The sequence below is a fragment of the Theropithecus gelada genome, chromosome 6 (assembly GCF_003255815.1).
Source record: "Theropithecus gelada isolate Dixy chromosome 6, Tgel_1.0, whole genome shotgun sequence".
Classification (NCBI taxonomy): Eukaryota; Metazoa; Chordata; class Mammalia; order Primates; family Cercopithecidae; genus Theropithecus; species Theropithecus gelada.
This window is the reverse complement of record NC_037673.1, coordinates 89,948,398-89,963,114: the sequence shown is the minus strand read 5'-3', so window position 1 is coordinate 89,963,114 and position 14,717 is coordinate 89,948,398. Positions and strand designations below refer to the sequence as shown.

General features: G+C 35.3%; 1 protein-coding gene across 1 annotated transcript in view; it reads left to right on the top strand.

Annotated features, from left to right (window-relative positions):
- Window positions 1-14,717, top strand: part of KIAA0825 (KIAA0825 ortholog) — a 485,484-nt gene that overhangs the window by 129,786 nt on the left and 340,981 nt on the right. Inside the window, exons 7-10 of the mRNA XM_025387614.1 lie at window positions 6,002-6,096; window positions 9,696-9,923; window positions 11,466-11,731; window positions 13,097-13,247. Coding sequence (XP_025243399.1) covers window positions 6,002-6,096; window positions 9,696-9,923; window positions 11,466-11,731; window positions 13,097-13,247 — 740 coding nt within the window. The remainder of the gene's footprint in view (window positions 1-6,001; window positions 6,097-9,695; window positions 9,924-11,465; window positions 11,732-13,096; window positions 13,248-14,717) is intronic.

Below are 14,717 nucleotides of genomic sequence, written 5' to 3'. Positions count from 1 at the left end.
CTCCATTAGATTAATATCAGGCAATGTGGAAACTTGCAAATGCTGGATGTTTGAGAGCAATGGTTACTATTCTTGAATAAAGTCAACAGAGCAAATATGTCATTTGTCACAATATACTGTTGTAAATATGCCATCTTATAAGCAGTAAGACAGATAAAAGCAACTTCAATATCGTGTTAATAATAGTGGACTATGTGAACACATTTGTGGATTATCAAACACAGGATGTAGAAGGAATTTCAAGGGGCAAGTATAAGAAGTGTCTAAGTACTAGAACGTCTCCTTGTGATATATGTAGTCTTCTTTGTTGAAATTCATATTTTTTTGGTCGCAAAGCCAAGATTGATTTAATCTGACACAGCTTTATGTAAATGGATTCCTGAGAAGAATGATCTTGAGGGAAATTGTCAAGAAAAATCTTAAATGTTTTATTCAGTGTATCCAAGTTAATCAATTCTTATCAAAAGCACTGGTTTCTTAAATCAGGAAGGAAAAGACTCCTTGAAATGGATGATTAAGGAAGCCAACTATATCTTAACTATTGGGTATTTCCCAATAGTTTTGCTTAGAAATCTTGTAAGGGAAAAAGAGCGGAAGTCATTTGGTTTCCTGTGTGTTTATTTTGATTGGAGCATATTTTGCTAATAAAGATCTTGGAAAGAGTTGCCTATGATGTCTATGTAACCCAAACATATGAACGGATGAAAAGTGAGTTTTTTTTTTTCATTGTGCCGATTTTTAAAAAATGTCCAAACACTTAACATCACATAGAGAAACTATAAAAATGATTAACCAAATATTTTACTTTTTACTTTGATGTTTACTATTATATTGTAGACTTAGCCAAATTGGCTGTTCTCTCACTAATTTGATTGTAGACAAGAGATTTTGTAGAGATACAATAAATATTTTCTGAGAAAGAAAAGATATTTTGTCATTATTTGCTTTTGTTTTGTCATGATTTGATGGTTTTCTATTTTTGTCACTTCAAAAAATGATAGGACATTATTTGACTGCTGTGGTGCCTTACTGTATTTGGTGATGATATCTTATGGAGTGGCTGTGGATTTGATTTATGGGGCATTTCTAATGCTTCTGTGGAATAAAGTTGTTCTTTGGGCAATTCCTCAATTTTTCCAAAGGTGGCATCTGAGATTTATCTAAACCAGGAGGCTTCTTGGCCCTCATTTTTCTTTAGCCCCAGCAATGACAAAGAGCAATGGCTGCTTCAATTGGATGTAAGAAGAACACTTAGGGTTTGTCTCAGAAGAATCAAAGATTTCAGATCTTCTGAAAGATTGTTTGTACTCTTAGGGGGTCTTAAGAGGGGTCAAATGGCTTCTAAGAGTTCCTTAGCTAGATGGTTAAGGGATTGTATTAGGGAGGCGTATGTAGTTAAGGTAAAGAGGCTCCTAGGGTTTGTAAAGCTCATTACACTAGGACTTTAGCTGTTTCTTGGGCAGAGAGGTCGAAGGCTTCCACATTGGAAATTTGCAAGGTGGCCACCTGGGTTTCTCTTCATACTTTTTCATGGTATTATCTCTTGGATGTAGTCTCTTCTACAGATTCAGCTTTTGGTGGGAGGTTGCTTGTGAGCCAGAAAAAGAACAGTGAAGAAAAGAAAGACTTGTAGTTCCCACTTAGAGCTGCCAACAAGGCAAGTTGCTTTGTAGTGCACACAATGGGAACCTATGAAGACCAATTTGGGTGTGAAAGTGGATGTCACAGGGAAGTACTGCCAACCTCTACTCTCTGTGAAAGAAAGCGGCAGTGTAGAAACTAACCAGAAGTGTAAAATGAACCACAGAGAACTCTGTAGGGGAAGCTGTTGAGCAGCTGGCATTCTTGTGACCCTCTGCACTCTTCTGAGGTTCTTAATCTAGGCATGCTTTTAAAGAAACCAGTATTGACTGCATGCAAATAACTATATTTTACAGTGATGAGCCGAAAGTGGGCTACCTTCTCTAGACAATGATAATAAGTATATAGATTTTAAATACAGTTTTAAAATATATGAAACAATTCATCAAATGTTTAGAGTTCATAGAGTTTTACATTGCCAAATTTCAAAATTGACCATTTTGAATTCCAAACAAATGTAAAAATGCCACAATTTGTTAAATCCAGAAGATATCATATTAGTGTAGATCCCATGTTAGTAATCCTACCTAAAGATGATAACTTTTGCTTCCCTGTACAGAATTAAGTTTTTTTTAAACCATTTTAATTTGGGGGAGGGGGATTATATTTTAAAGGCTATCATAATTGATAATTCATTTTCTATATCTTACCATAGAATTGCTCACCAGCAAGAGAAGTCTGGAAAGTTTCTTTTTTTCCTTAGTCATCTTGAATATAGGCAGATGGTTTGTATAAACATCTGAGCACATTACTTTGAGTGAATAAACATAATGTATTTGGAAGTGAAATGATAAAAACAAGATAATTAACTTTTTCTGTAAGTCTTAAACTCTAGCTACACAATAGCAGACAGTTACTTCCAGAAACAGATCTCCAAAGCTTATATTTCAATCTAGTATTATTTTTCCAGAGTAAATACCTTTTAAATGAGCTATCTACAGAAAAGTAAAGTGACGTTAAGAATCCAACTGTTGTCCCTTCTTGTCATTAACAACTTGATCTTTATTATTTTTTCTTTTTTAAAAAACTGAGAACTTTTGAATGGGATGAAAGAGTAACTACTTCATATATATTGCCATGTTAAAAATAACTCAAAATCTTATCATACTATGTAAATGTACTCTTTTATAACAATTTAGAAAATGTAGAAACACCTCGTTATTTCTACTAGAGGAATAGTTTTCCATTGGTGCATAATTTAACCAGTTATTCATTGATGGACAGTTAGGACATTTTTCCCTCTTCATTTGCTACCACAAAACATGATATGGCAAATTTCCTTAACTATTTCTTATATGTACACAACTATATCTGGATGGTAAATTTCAAAAGTAGAATTGCTAAATAAATAGGCATGATCATAAAGAGGATGAAAAGATAAGCCATGAACTAAGAAAAAACTATTTGCAAAACACATATATGATAAAGAACTTGTATCCAAAGTATACAAAGAACTCTTAAAATTCAACAAGAAAACAAACAACCCAATTTAATAATTCATGAAAGATCTGAACAGACACCTCACCAAAGAGGATATACAGATGGCAAATAAGCATATGAAAAGATGCTCAACATCATGTCATTAGGAAAATGCAAATTAAAACAAGATGACACTACACACCTATTAGAATGGCTAAAATCCAAAACACGTACAACACCAAATTCTGGCAAGGATGTAGAACAACTCTCATTCATTGCTGTTAGGAATGCAAAATGGTACAGGCTCTTTTGAAGACAGTTTGGCAGTATCTTACAAAGCTAAACATAGTTTTACCATACAATCCAGCAATTGCACTCATAGGGATTTATCCAAATGAGTTGAAAACTTACGTCCGTATAAAAACCTGCACAGGAATGTTTATAGCAGCTTTATTCCTAACTGCCAAAACTTGGAAGCAGCTAAAATGTTCTTCATTAGGTAAATGTATAAACAAACTGTGGTATATCAATACAATGAAATACTATTCATCGATAAAAAGAAATGAGATGTCAAGCCATGAAAAGACATGGAGGAACCTTAAATGCATATCACTAAGCAAAAGAAGCCAATGTGAAAAGGCTACATACGGTATGATTCCAACTATATCACATTTTGAAAAAGGCAAAACTATAAAGACAGTAAGCAGATTAGTGGGTACCAGGGTGAGGGTATGGGAAGGAGGGATGGATAAATGGTGCAAAGGGGATTTTTAAAGCATGGAAACTATTCTGTGTGACAGAGTAATGGGGGGTACATGACATTATACATTTGGCAAAACCCATAGAATTGCACAACACAAAGAGTGAACTATAATGTAAACTGTGGACTTAGTTAATAATATTTTTACATTTGTTCATCAGCTGTCACAAATATACCATATATTGCAAGATGTTAACAGTAGAGGAAACTGAGGGCAGGGAGGAAGTATATGAGAACTTTCTGTACTTTCTGCTCAATTTTTTTGTAAACTGAAAACTTCGCTAAAAAATAAACTATTAATTTTCAGAAAGTGGACATTTTGAGAAAGATTGGCAAGTCAGCTTGTCATATCTACTTTGACAGTTGATGGTATTTTTGTTGTGCAGACTTACTTTATGGTTTCTGCATTTTGTGTCCTGAAAGGTCTTCTCTATGTGGATCTTTTTAAAAAAATTCCATATTTTCTTTTAATGGGCTTATAGTTTCATTTTTCTTTATTTAAAATTTTTTGACTAATCTGGATTTTATTTCAATTAGAAGTGATCCTTATTTGTAACACCGTCTTTTTGAAAATACATCATAAAATGCAAGCCATAAAAAAGCATTTTAAGTTAAATGGTATAACACTGTTTGAGTCTAAAACCTTCTCTATGTTGTGATGTGTCTTGAGAAATGGAACAGAATTCTTAAATTGCAGTCCATGGGCCCATTGGATTAATTAATGAGATTTACAAGAGGGCCTGGGAATCCCCAATAGTGTGTGTGTGTCTGTATATGTGTGTGTGTGTGTGTGTGTGTGTGATGCACATGTGCCTGCCATACAGTCATATTATGCATTTTTGCATGCAGTGTTCTGTCACTTTAATCATGTTCTAAGAGTGTTCATGAATCCAAAGATGATTAAGAAATACCAGAGTTGATGAAAACTTTTCCTCAGAATATATAAACTCTGATAAAATTTCCCAAAATAATGATGTTATTGCCAACCAAATGGATTTTTTACCTTTAATACACTTTATGCACAAGGTGGTTGAAATTAACATCAGAACAAAACGCTTTTATTTCATCAATTGTACTCCTTAGAAATCAATGACAATTAAGTTCATAGAACCACATTTAGGAAAAGAAAACATGCATCTACTAGATGACTCTATTGGTCAAAGTCCCTACTGATAAAGTCAGTTAGATTTTGAAATTTGCTTTGCCCAGGCATAAAGAAATTGATTCTTGGTAAATTGTGGGGAAAAAAAGAAAAGTTAGATCATAACATAGAATTCATCATCATATACCATGTCTAAGCCAAAAAAAGGGTAAACATTAAATTATTCATATTGAATCAAATTATCATTAATCTAATCTTAATGCAAAAGTAGAAAGATTTATTTTTGGAGTAGTTATTTATTACATTTTTATAGATCAAATTTTTTTCCCTATAGAAAAGAGTTGCTTAATTGTAAAAAAAGAGTTTCTTAATTGTAAAAAACAAAAGTTGTGGAAATATTTCCATTTTTGGAGCTAGGAATTTTTTTTCTTTTTTTTTTTTTTGAGACGGAGTCTCGCTCTGTCGCCCAGGTTGGGGTGCAGTGGCCGGATCTCAGCTCACTACAAGCTCCACCTCACTAGGGATTATTTTATGCCTGTCTCAGAGTTTGTGTTTTTTAAATGAATCATTGATATGCTTAAGGGTATAATTTTTCTTGTTATGCTGATGTTCATTTATGTATTTTTCTTCTTTGTTTGAAGTTAACATGCTAGGAAATACCAACAGTTTTAAAATGTAGTACTTTAGAATTAACTTTTTAAATGAACAAGGAAATAATATTTATTTTGTCCTCTTACATTATCAACATGAAAATAAATTAATGACAAAAATATTTATTTTGAAGATTATATGTTTATGTACATCAAACATGAATGTAATTGGGATGTAGATTTCATCAAGTTGTATATGGGAAAAGGACTCTATCTATCTTGATTCTATCATTATTGTAATGGTGACATCAGCCTGCATCTTTCTGACTGTATTCTCTATATATTGTTATTTGTGGATGTGTATATGTATGTATGTACTGTGGATAGAGCTTTTCTACCAATTAATATTTACCTGAATTTATAAATCATATCTAATATGCCTTTTAAACAATATGTATTAGTGTGTTTGTTTTCTTTTCTATTGCTTAGGAATGTTGGAGAAATCCAATAGAGAACTTGTAATAGAAAAACCTAGAGCAAACGAAACCAATATTCCTTCAGAGCAATTGCTACCAGGAAAAGAGGTAAGTGAAAGAAAAAAAAAGTGTTTTATAATTCACATATAAAATCATCATCAGATGCCTGTGAATCCATTATGAAGCAAAATGTCTTGAGTTTTACCCTTTGCTACAAAAAATAATTTTTCAATTTTGGATTGAAAATTGGCATATAAGTTTTCGATGAAAATTCAATTTAGTGGGGATGCTGTCTTCTTGTAAAATCTATTCCATGGGAGGAATAGAGAGATGGAAGTCAAGAGATCTTTTGTTCTTATCCTGACTCAGAGTCTGCACTTAGAGGATGTGGGCTATAGATAATTGTTGAAACGTGAGCAAATGGAGATTAAAAAGGAAAAGGAAACAATCATCTGAGCTGGCCTTGTATTTATGATCCCCATCCTGTGATTGTTCCCAAAACCTGTTTTCTTTGCACTGCTCTAGATTGCAGAGAATTACACATTCCAGGCCCCTTTGCTTTCAGATTCTGGGATGGGTTAGTAAATTAAAGGCATTGATGAAAGACCTCATGGAAGGCATTGACGGAGGGTAGGAGTTGCAGAGAAACCAGAGCGTTTCTTCTCCTCTCTCTGTCTTAAGGAGCATTTCTGATAATGGCTGTGACACCTTTATATCCACCCTGAGCCCTGCTCCTACCATGCAGCCTGCCCTGCATGACTTCAGTTGCACCTGGCAGGTCTGCTTGGGCTTTAGCTTCGACTGGTAGCCAGGAGCTACTCTCCCATAACTTAGTCCCTTTTCTTCATTCCTCCAGCCCTAGGGGTGGTTGTGGCCTCCTGCTCTATTAATATCTGGCCTGCTTCACAGTCCATGTTTGACTTCTCAAATCTTCCATCATGTAGGTAACCAAAACCCTACATTAAAATTCTTCCTTTTGAAAAATCTTGAGTGGTTTCTGTTTTTCAAATGGACCCTGACTGATACACTAGGTAAATATTTAAAGAGACATAAAAACATAGTTTTAACAGTTTTGGCCTATAAAGCAAGAGAAATAATTGGGAAAATCCTAAGTTATATATTATACTTTAACCAAAAATCAAAATCAGTACTAAGAAATTAGCAGTAAATAATAGAAATAGAGATTCAACAGATTATCTACTTTTTGCATAGAAGAGAAAACCATGTGATTCTCTTTTTTCTTGGAACAACTAGTAAGTGTTCTCTAGTCTAAGTGGAATATGTATGATGCCAAATATTAGATGAGAAGAGTAGAAGTAAGCAAACTATATTTCATAAGAACAAATAAACTATTGGAAGTTTGAATAAGTAAAGGTTTTCAGTTTTCTTTTTTTTTTTCTTTTTGAGACATAGTATCATTCTGTCACCTATGCTGGAGTGAAGTGGCACAATCTCAGCTCACTGCAATCTCTGCCTCCCGAGTTCAAGCGATTCTCTTGTCTCACCCTCCCAAGTAGCTGGGATTACAGGCGCCCACAACAACGCCCAGCTAATTTTTTATATTTTCAGTAGAGATAAGGTTTCATCATGTTGGCCAGGTTGGTCTCAAACTCCTGACCTCAGGTGATCTGCCTGCCTCGGCCGCCCAAAGTGCTGGGATTATAGTCGTGAGCCATCATGCCCGGCTTCAGTTTTCTTTTTAAGAGCAGCTGTTAATATACTTGTTTTTCTATATTTTGAAAAGAGAATTCAGATAGGCCAACATATTATAATTACATATACATTATCATGAGCAAAGGTAACTTTTACTGCACAAAAAAATTTTAAAAATTCAATGCAGCCATGACAATTAATGACATTTACACCAGGACATATTTGCTTGAATGAATAAATGAATGACTTTAGTAAATAGACATGCCGTGATGGGGAAAACAAAAATCAGACATTTTTTGTTTGAATTTTCATGGAGGTAGTTTTATTTTTACATTTTTTTCATAAATGTGTCCCAAGGAATTACTGTTATAGCACAGGGCTATACCTATGCCACTTCCAAGTTCTCTTATAAGAAAGAAGATTGTATCAGTTGAGTAGATTCAATTTTTGATGGTTTTTTTTTTTTTTTTTTGAGACGGAGTCTCGCTCTGTCGCCCAGGCTGGAGTGCAGAGGTGCGATCCAGGCTCACTGCAAGCTCCGCCTCCCGGGTTCACACCATTCTCCTGCCTCAGCCTCCCAAGTAGCTGGGACTACAGGCGCCCGCCACCACGCCTGGCTAATTTTTGTATTTTTAGTAGAGATGGGGTTTCACCGTGTTAGCCAGGATGGTCTCCATCTCCTGACTGCAAGTGATCTGCTTGCCTCAGCCTCCCAAAGTGCTGGGATTACTGGCATAAGCCACCATGCCCGGCCCATTTTTGATGAATTTTATGCAAATATAAGATAAGAGAGATGTGTTTTAGGCCCTCTGATGCTTGAGATCCAAATAATCTTCAGAAAGTTCCGTTACAATTCAGTTATGAGTGTGATGAGAACAAGAGCCATGTTTCTGATTAGAGTCATGGAATCATATAATTTTAGCTCTAAAAAAGGAATCACCTTTGTTACTTTGTACAGTATGTGTCAGAAAAAATTATTGCTGAATGGGTTGTACATATTAGAAAATTAGGCTTATGATCATAATTTTAGTAATTTTAAAATAAAAGGGACCATACAAATCATACAATTTGACTCTCTTGTTTTTCTACCAAAAAAAAACCCTGAGATCAAGAAAAATAAGTGATTCAGTCAGGGACATGGAGCTCAGGGTTTTCTGAAGTTGGGGTAGGTGGCACGTTACTATAAACAAAGTTACATTAAAATAAGGAAAGTTTAATTTTAAGCATAGGTTCAGCCTACTACCCATAATGCTTTTGAACTTTAGAGAATGCTAGGAGACCTGGAGGAAATATACATTCATAAATATATTGCCTTATGAGTCATAGACCAAAGCAAAAAAGAAAACATCAACCCCTCAACTGTACCTCAACCGCTTGTACTCCCTTCCAAGTACCCCCCACCAGCACAAAAGAACAGTGCAGATTCTTTTAATTCTTCATTCTTGGAACAAAAGTAGTGCTGCTTATGACTTTGCAGCTGGAGAGACTAAAATTCTGAGCAAGTAAAAATCTAGAAAGTGCAGTGGTGTGTTTTCTCTGAAAAATTTATTTCTTATTGCTATTTTTTGGCTTGTCTGGAGTTCTATGAGTGAAAAAGGAATAAAAGGTTGAATATTAAATGCTGTCTTATGTTGCAATACTTGTTAACAATAAACTATAAAAAAGACTATAAAAATCTAATTTAGACTTTATTAAATATATTGAATTTAAAGGTTGTTTTATGTGATAAATAGTAACTGTAGCTTTCTGTTCTTGTAAAGATGGCTTTATTGAACTATATTTAAGAGATTAAATTTTTTAAAAAGTTTTTTATTAAATCCACTGACGAATTAAAATGAAATGTCAGTATATTACTGTGTGTAAAGAATGCACATGTTTTTGTATATTGCTTTATTCACTAGGTAATATTTTTTATGTTGTAAGAATGGCTTTTACAGTATATCAAAGAATACATTCAACATGTTGAATGAAAGTAATAATTTTATATCTATAACAACAGAAACATTTGTTGCTGAGTTAAGATTAACGTGACTTCATATACATTTATATTTCAGGCTACCTTACTAGATTTTGGCTGGAGAAGTGCATTTAAAGAAGTGTCTCTTCCCATGGTGCACTGCATAGTAACTGAAATTGAAGGTTTTTCCACAAAAATTCTCCAACAGGAACAGAATGAAAGGTCTTCAACTGTGAGCTATGCTATGAACCTTGTAAATGTCCAGCAAGTTTGGCAAGACAGCCATATGTTTCCTGAGGAGGAACAACCAAAGAAAATTGGAAAAGCAAGTATATAAAATCCTTTCAAACTGATGACTGACATGATGGGATTTATTTTAGTATAAAGCATTGCAAAAAGAACCTGTAGATCAAATGGTGGAGTCCCTTGGCAAATACTTGGTACTTGACCCAGTACCAGTTTTCTTCAGTGGTATCCATGGGCCACTGCTGCCTAAAAGGACTTACACCTGATGCTAACTTGTTGCTCCATGAATCTAAGGCAACCAAAAAGGGGCCTCTGTGACTTCATGGGGAGCTGGGAAACCCTGGGAAAACCACCTGTCTTGATTATACGTTTGAATGACTCCAGGAAAATTTAGGAGGTTGAAGGAAGTACTGTCTTTTCTAGCTTTGGGCACTTAAAAAAATCTTCATTAACACCTTAATGAGCTTTTCATCTCATTAGTATCAGTCTTACATCTCCATATGTGCTTTGAAAGTCACAGAACATACTGAGAAAATAGGAGGTAAATACAGTCACTTGGCATTAAGTCCAGAATGAGTTCAGCAACCTGTGATTGGGATATTCCTTTTTTTTTTTTTTTTTGAGACGGAGTCTCGCTCTGTCGCCCAGGCTGGAGTGCAGAGGTGCGATCCAGGCTCACTGCAAGCTCCGCCTCCCGGGTTCACACCATTCTCCTGCCTCAGCCTCCCGAGTAGCTGGGGCTACAGGTGCCCGCCACCACGCCCAGCTAATTTTTTTTGTATTTTTAGTAGAGACGGGGTTTCACCGTGTTAGCCAGGATAGTCTCTATCTCCTGACCTTGTGATCGGCCCACCTGGGCCTCCCAAGGTGCTGGAATTACAGGCGTGAGCCTCCGCGCCCGGCCGATTGGGATATTCTTAAAAGAATTTTTGAAGATGACCTCCTTATTCTGCCACTTCACCCTAAGGCTCCAAAACAAGGAGTCCCCTAGAATCCCTAGGGAACTCTGTTGGCTGATCCCATGTGGAGACAGGCTTTACTTTTCCATTCATCACACCTCCCTTCTGCCATTAAGAAAGAGAAGATACATAATAAATAGTGAAAGGCTAGACTCATCACTTCTAAAACTTGCTGACACCCTACCAATAAGAAGATGCTACATGAAACTGTTTCTGATTATTCTAGAGTATTTAAATTACACTGACATTTATATGTGGCATTTAATTTGAAAAAAAACCCTTTATGGCAATTTAGCAAAAGAAAATTAGAATAAGTTTAAAAAATAATGCAAACGTTAATATCAAGGATACATATTTTCTGAGTACTACTAACTACAGATAAAGGTACTGTCATGTATAGCTGGTTCATGAGTTTTTCATAATGTCTGTCTGGTAAGCATAAGGTTTGAAGGTTATATAGAGAGAAGCATTGTTTTGGTATTTCCTTATTTGACATAAAACATTTAACTTTCTACAACTGAGAAATCGATTGTTACAAAGCTGTGTCATTATATTTATGTTTGATGCCAAATTCATTATTTAGGAATTTGGCTCCACTGTCCATAAATTACTTGGTGCTGTCAGAATACAAATAACTCAGTGCCACATTTATTTCTCCCTAGTTTTGTTCTGACATCATGGAAAAACTTGACACCGTGCTTCCACTGGCTCTGGCATGCAGAGATGATTCTTTTCCGGAAATTAGAGCAAACTTGGTGGAGGCCTGTTGTAAAGTGGCAACAGCTGTCCTGCAGAGACTGCAAGAGAGAGCCAAGGAGGTTCCTTCCAAAGCACCCCTGAAAAACCTGCACACATACCTCTCCACGGCAGTGTATGTCTTCCAGCATTTCAAGCGATATGATAATTTGATGAAGGAAATTACTAAAAAGTGAGTGTTGTTTAAATTAAGTTGATGGCCATGCTTGAAGAAACGTGTAATCTTTGGATATCACAGGAATGAAATTTTGGTAATAAGATTTGAGAAAGAGAAAGTAATAATTAACATGGTGAATTATTTTCATTTGTCTTAACTAGGAAATATCAAAAAGGTGGAGCATGGGAGATATTAAACTAGATACGTAGATAGTAAGAAAGGTACTCTCTCTAAAGCCACACTCAAAAGACCCATGCATTTTCTGCACCCTAACCCAGCGCAACTATTTTCTGCATGTTGTTATTACATGAATGAACACACCCTTTTGTTTTGTAAGGTGCATTATACTGACCACACTGAAAAGGAAAAATAAACTTGTTGTCTCATGGAGTGGACTTAGAAAATAAATTCATTGTAATCTATTCTAATGATCAATGTAAACATATTTCAGGACAGCCATTTAGTAATAAAGTACAATATTTGAAGAGGAAGCATCTGGCAATCTGATTTTCATGTATTTGTAGTCTAAAACTACAGTATGTTTTCTGTATAGAGAGAAAAATGACCACAGGTATTAATTATCACATGGCCTTTCTTGTTGCCCTTACACTGTCTAGATATAACATGGCTGCTTGCAAAAGAAATATGTAGACGTAGCAGTCCTGTGTGACCCCAAGAATCTATTCTATATTCTTTATCCAGCCTTTACAGTCCATTACTTATGAAAGACAGCAGTGTAATATTCATAGCTAAAGATAAAAGTAGAATAAATTTGGCTTGATGTAGGGTATAACTGATATTTCTTTAATTCTCATAAGTAGTCAGATGTTGTGATTCAGGCTTGAATTTATAAACAAAATGTGCCAGAAATCATTTTATTTAATATTTCTGTAGAATTTTAAAAAACAGTTTATGAGATAATTGATATCTACAAAATTACAATTTTTAAAAATAAAGACTGTGTTTGTGGTACATTTGATAGCTTTATAAAAGTTGGTTCTGACAAGTGCGTGTTGTTCTCTAGTAATAACAATAACCTAATGCCTAAATAATGCACTGATCTCTAATAATAGGCTTACAAAGAATACTTTCATTTTTGAATGATGTATTGACAATACAGTTTGTCTCAAGTTGAAGTGCATATTTGTAGAACAGCAGATGTACGTTTTCAAAGGGCTTGCGAAACAAAGACCAGCCTTTTTTTTTTTTTTTTTTTTTTTTTTTTCCTTTTTGGAAAGTGAATGTGGATGCAGACTTCAGCATTAAGAGGAAATGAATGATTGATATCTAATAATCAAAACCATTTGTAGTACTGGAGATTGTTATCTCCTACTGCACAGGCCTTAAATCTCTGTCTCTTTGATCATTCTCTCTGAACAGACCCATATTCCTGGTGCCTGTCCAACGATATCAGGAATTCATCAACACTCTACAGTTTCAAGTTACGAACTACTGCGTCAGAGTTTGTGCTACAAGCATTTTACAGGATGCTGAGAGCCACCACTGGGATGACTACAAAGCTTTTTATGAGGTGTGAAGTTAAGTTTACTATCCCTCCTTTTTACACAAATATGTTTTACTGCCTACCTGCTTTGTGGCTAATTAGAAACATGAGCTTGGCATTACTGATACACGAAGACTGTTAGGATAATATTTTTAAAATATTGAATTCATACTTAGGAAAAACATTGTTTTTAAAAACCTGAAATAAATTAGACATCAGAACTCTCCTTCTGCTTAAAAGTAAAAATAACTTAATTTGAGCTGCAATGTTGTGCCGTATAGTCGGAATATAATGGGACACGATGAAAACTCAAAGAGATAACAATGCCAAAATGCTACAACCTTGTATTTTTTCCAAAGGGACCAGTTAGTTATGGATATCCTTGCATTTTTTTTCTTGTTATACATTTCCATATGTATTTGATAAATACCTTTTATTAAGCAGCTTTATTCTTTGTACTTATTTTTTTCCTTCTCATTGTATGTTCTTATGAGTATGCTTTAAGACCCATCTGAGGCCGGGCGCAGTGCTCACACCTGTAATCCCAGCACTTTGGGAGGGTGAGGCGGGCGGATCACTTGAGGTCAGGGGTTTGAGACCAGCCTGGCTAACATGGTGAAACCCCATCTCTAGTAAAAACACAAAAAATTAGCTGGGTGTGGTGATACATGCCTGTCTGTAATTACAGCTACTCAGGAGGCTGAGGCAGGAGAATGACTTGAACCCGGGAGGCGGAGGTTGCAATGAGCTGAGATCTAGCCACTGCACTCCAGCCTGGGTGACAGAGCTAGACTCTATCTCAAAAAAAAAAAAAAAAAAAAAAGACCCATCTGATCAGTTATAGCTTACCTATTTTCATTTAGCCCATGTTTTGAAATCCCAAATTGAAGCCTAATGATTCCCAGTGCAACCAAACCCAGGATCAATTAAAATTATTCATCGTCAAGCTTCATTAGTTTCCCTTCACCTAAATCTCATTGATTATGCACAGACCACAATATTTGAAATTCCTCGAACTTCATTCCAGGGCAGGGTGAAACATTTATAATATCTTAATAAAAGGTAATCAGGGTTTAAAAAATTTTCAACAGCCATGCCCAGTTTCATTAACTTTTCCATTTGACCCTTTCCTCTAGATTGAAGTTTGTGACTTTCATTTTCTTGATTGTCCTAATCACTATAGAGTATTGAGAAAACAGAGTGGAGTTTTATTCAGCAGAATCGCTCCTGTCACCTCGCATGCACTGAAGGTTCCTGTGGCTTGATTTATGCCTGAGTTATTATCATAATAAATGTTACTACAACAGAGAGGAGCAGCTAATAAGAAGCACTCTTAAAGGACTTTCCACTTTTTCTAAGGCCATTTCATCTCTCATTCAGAAGCCCTTCCCAGAGAGTTTTTCTCTTTGCAAGAGCATCCATATAGAGTTTTCCAAACCTGACATACTTCAAACAGTCATGGAAGCAGTGAGCAGAATGAGAAAGAGAAAGTGGTAT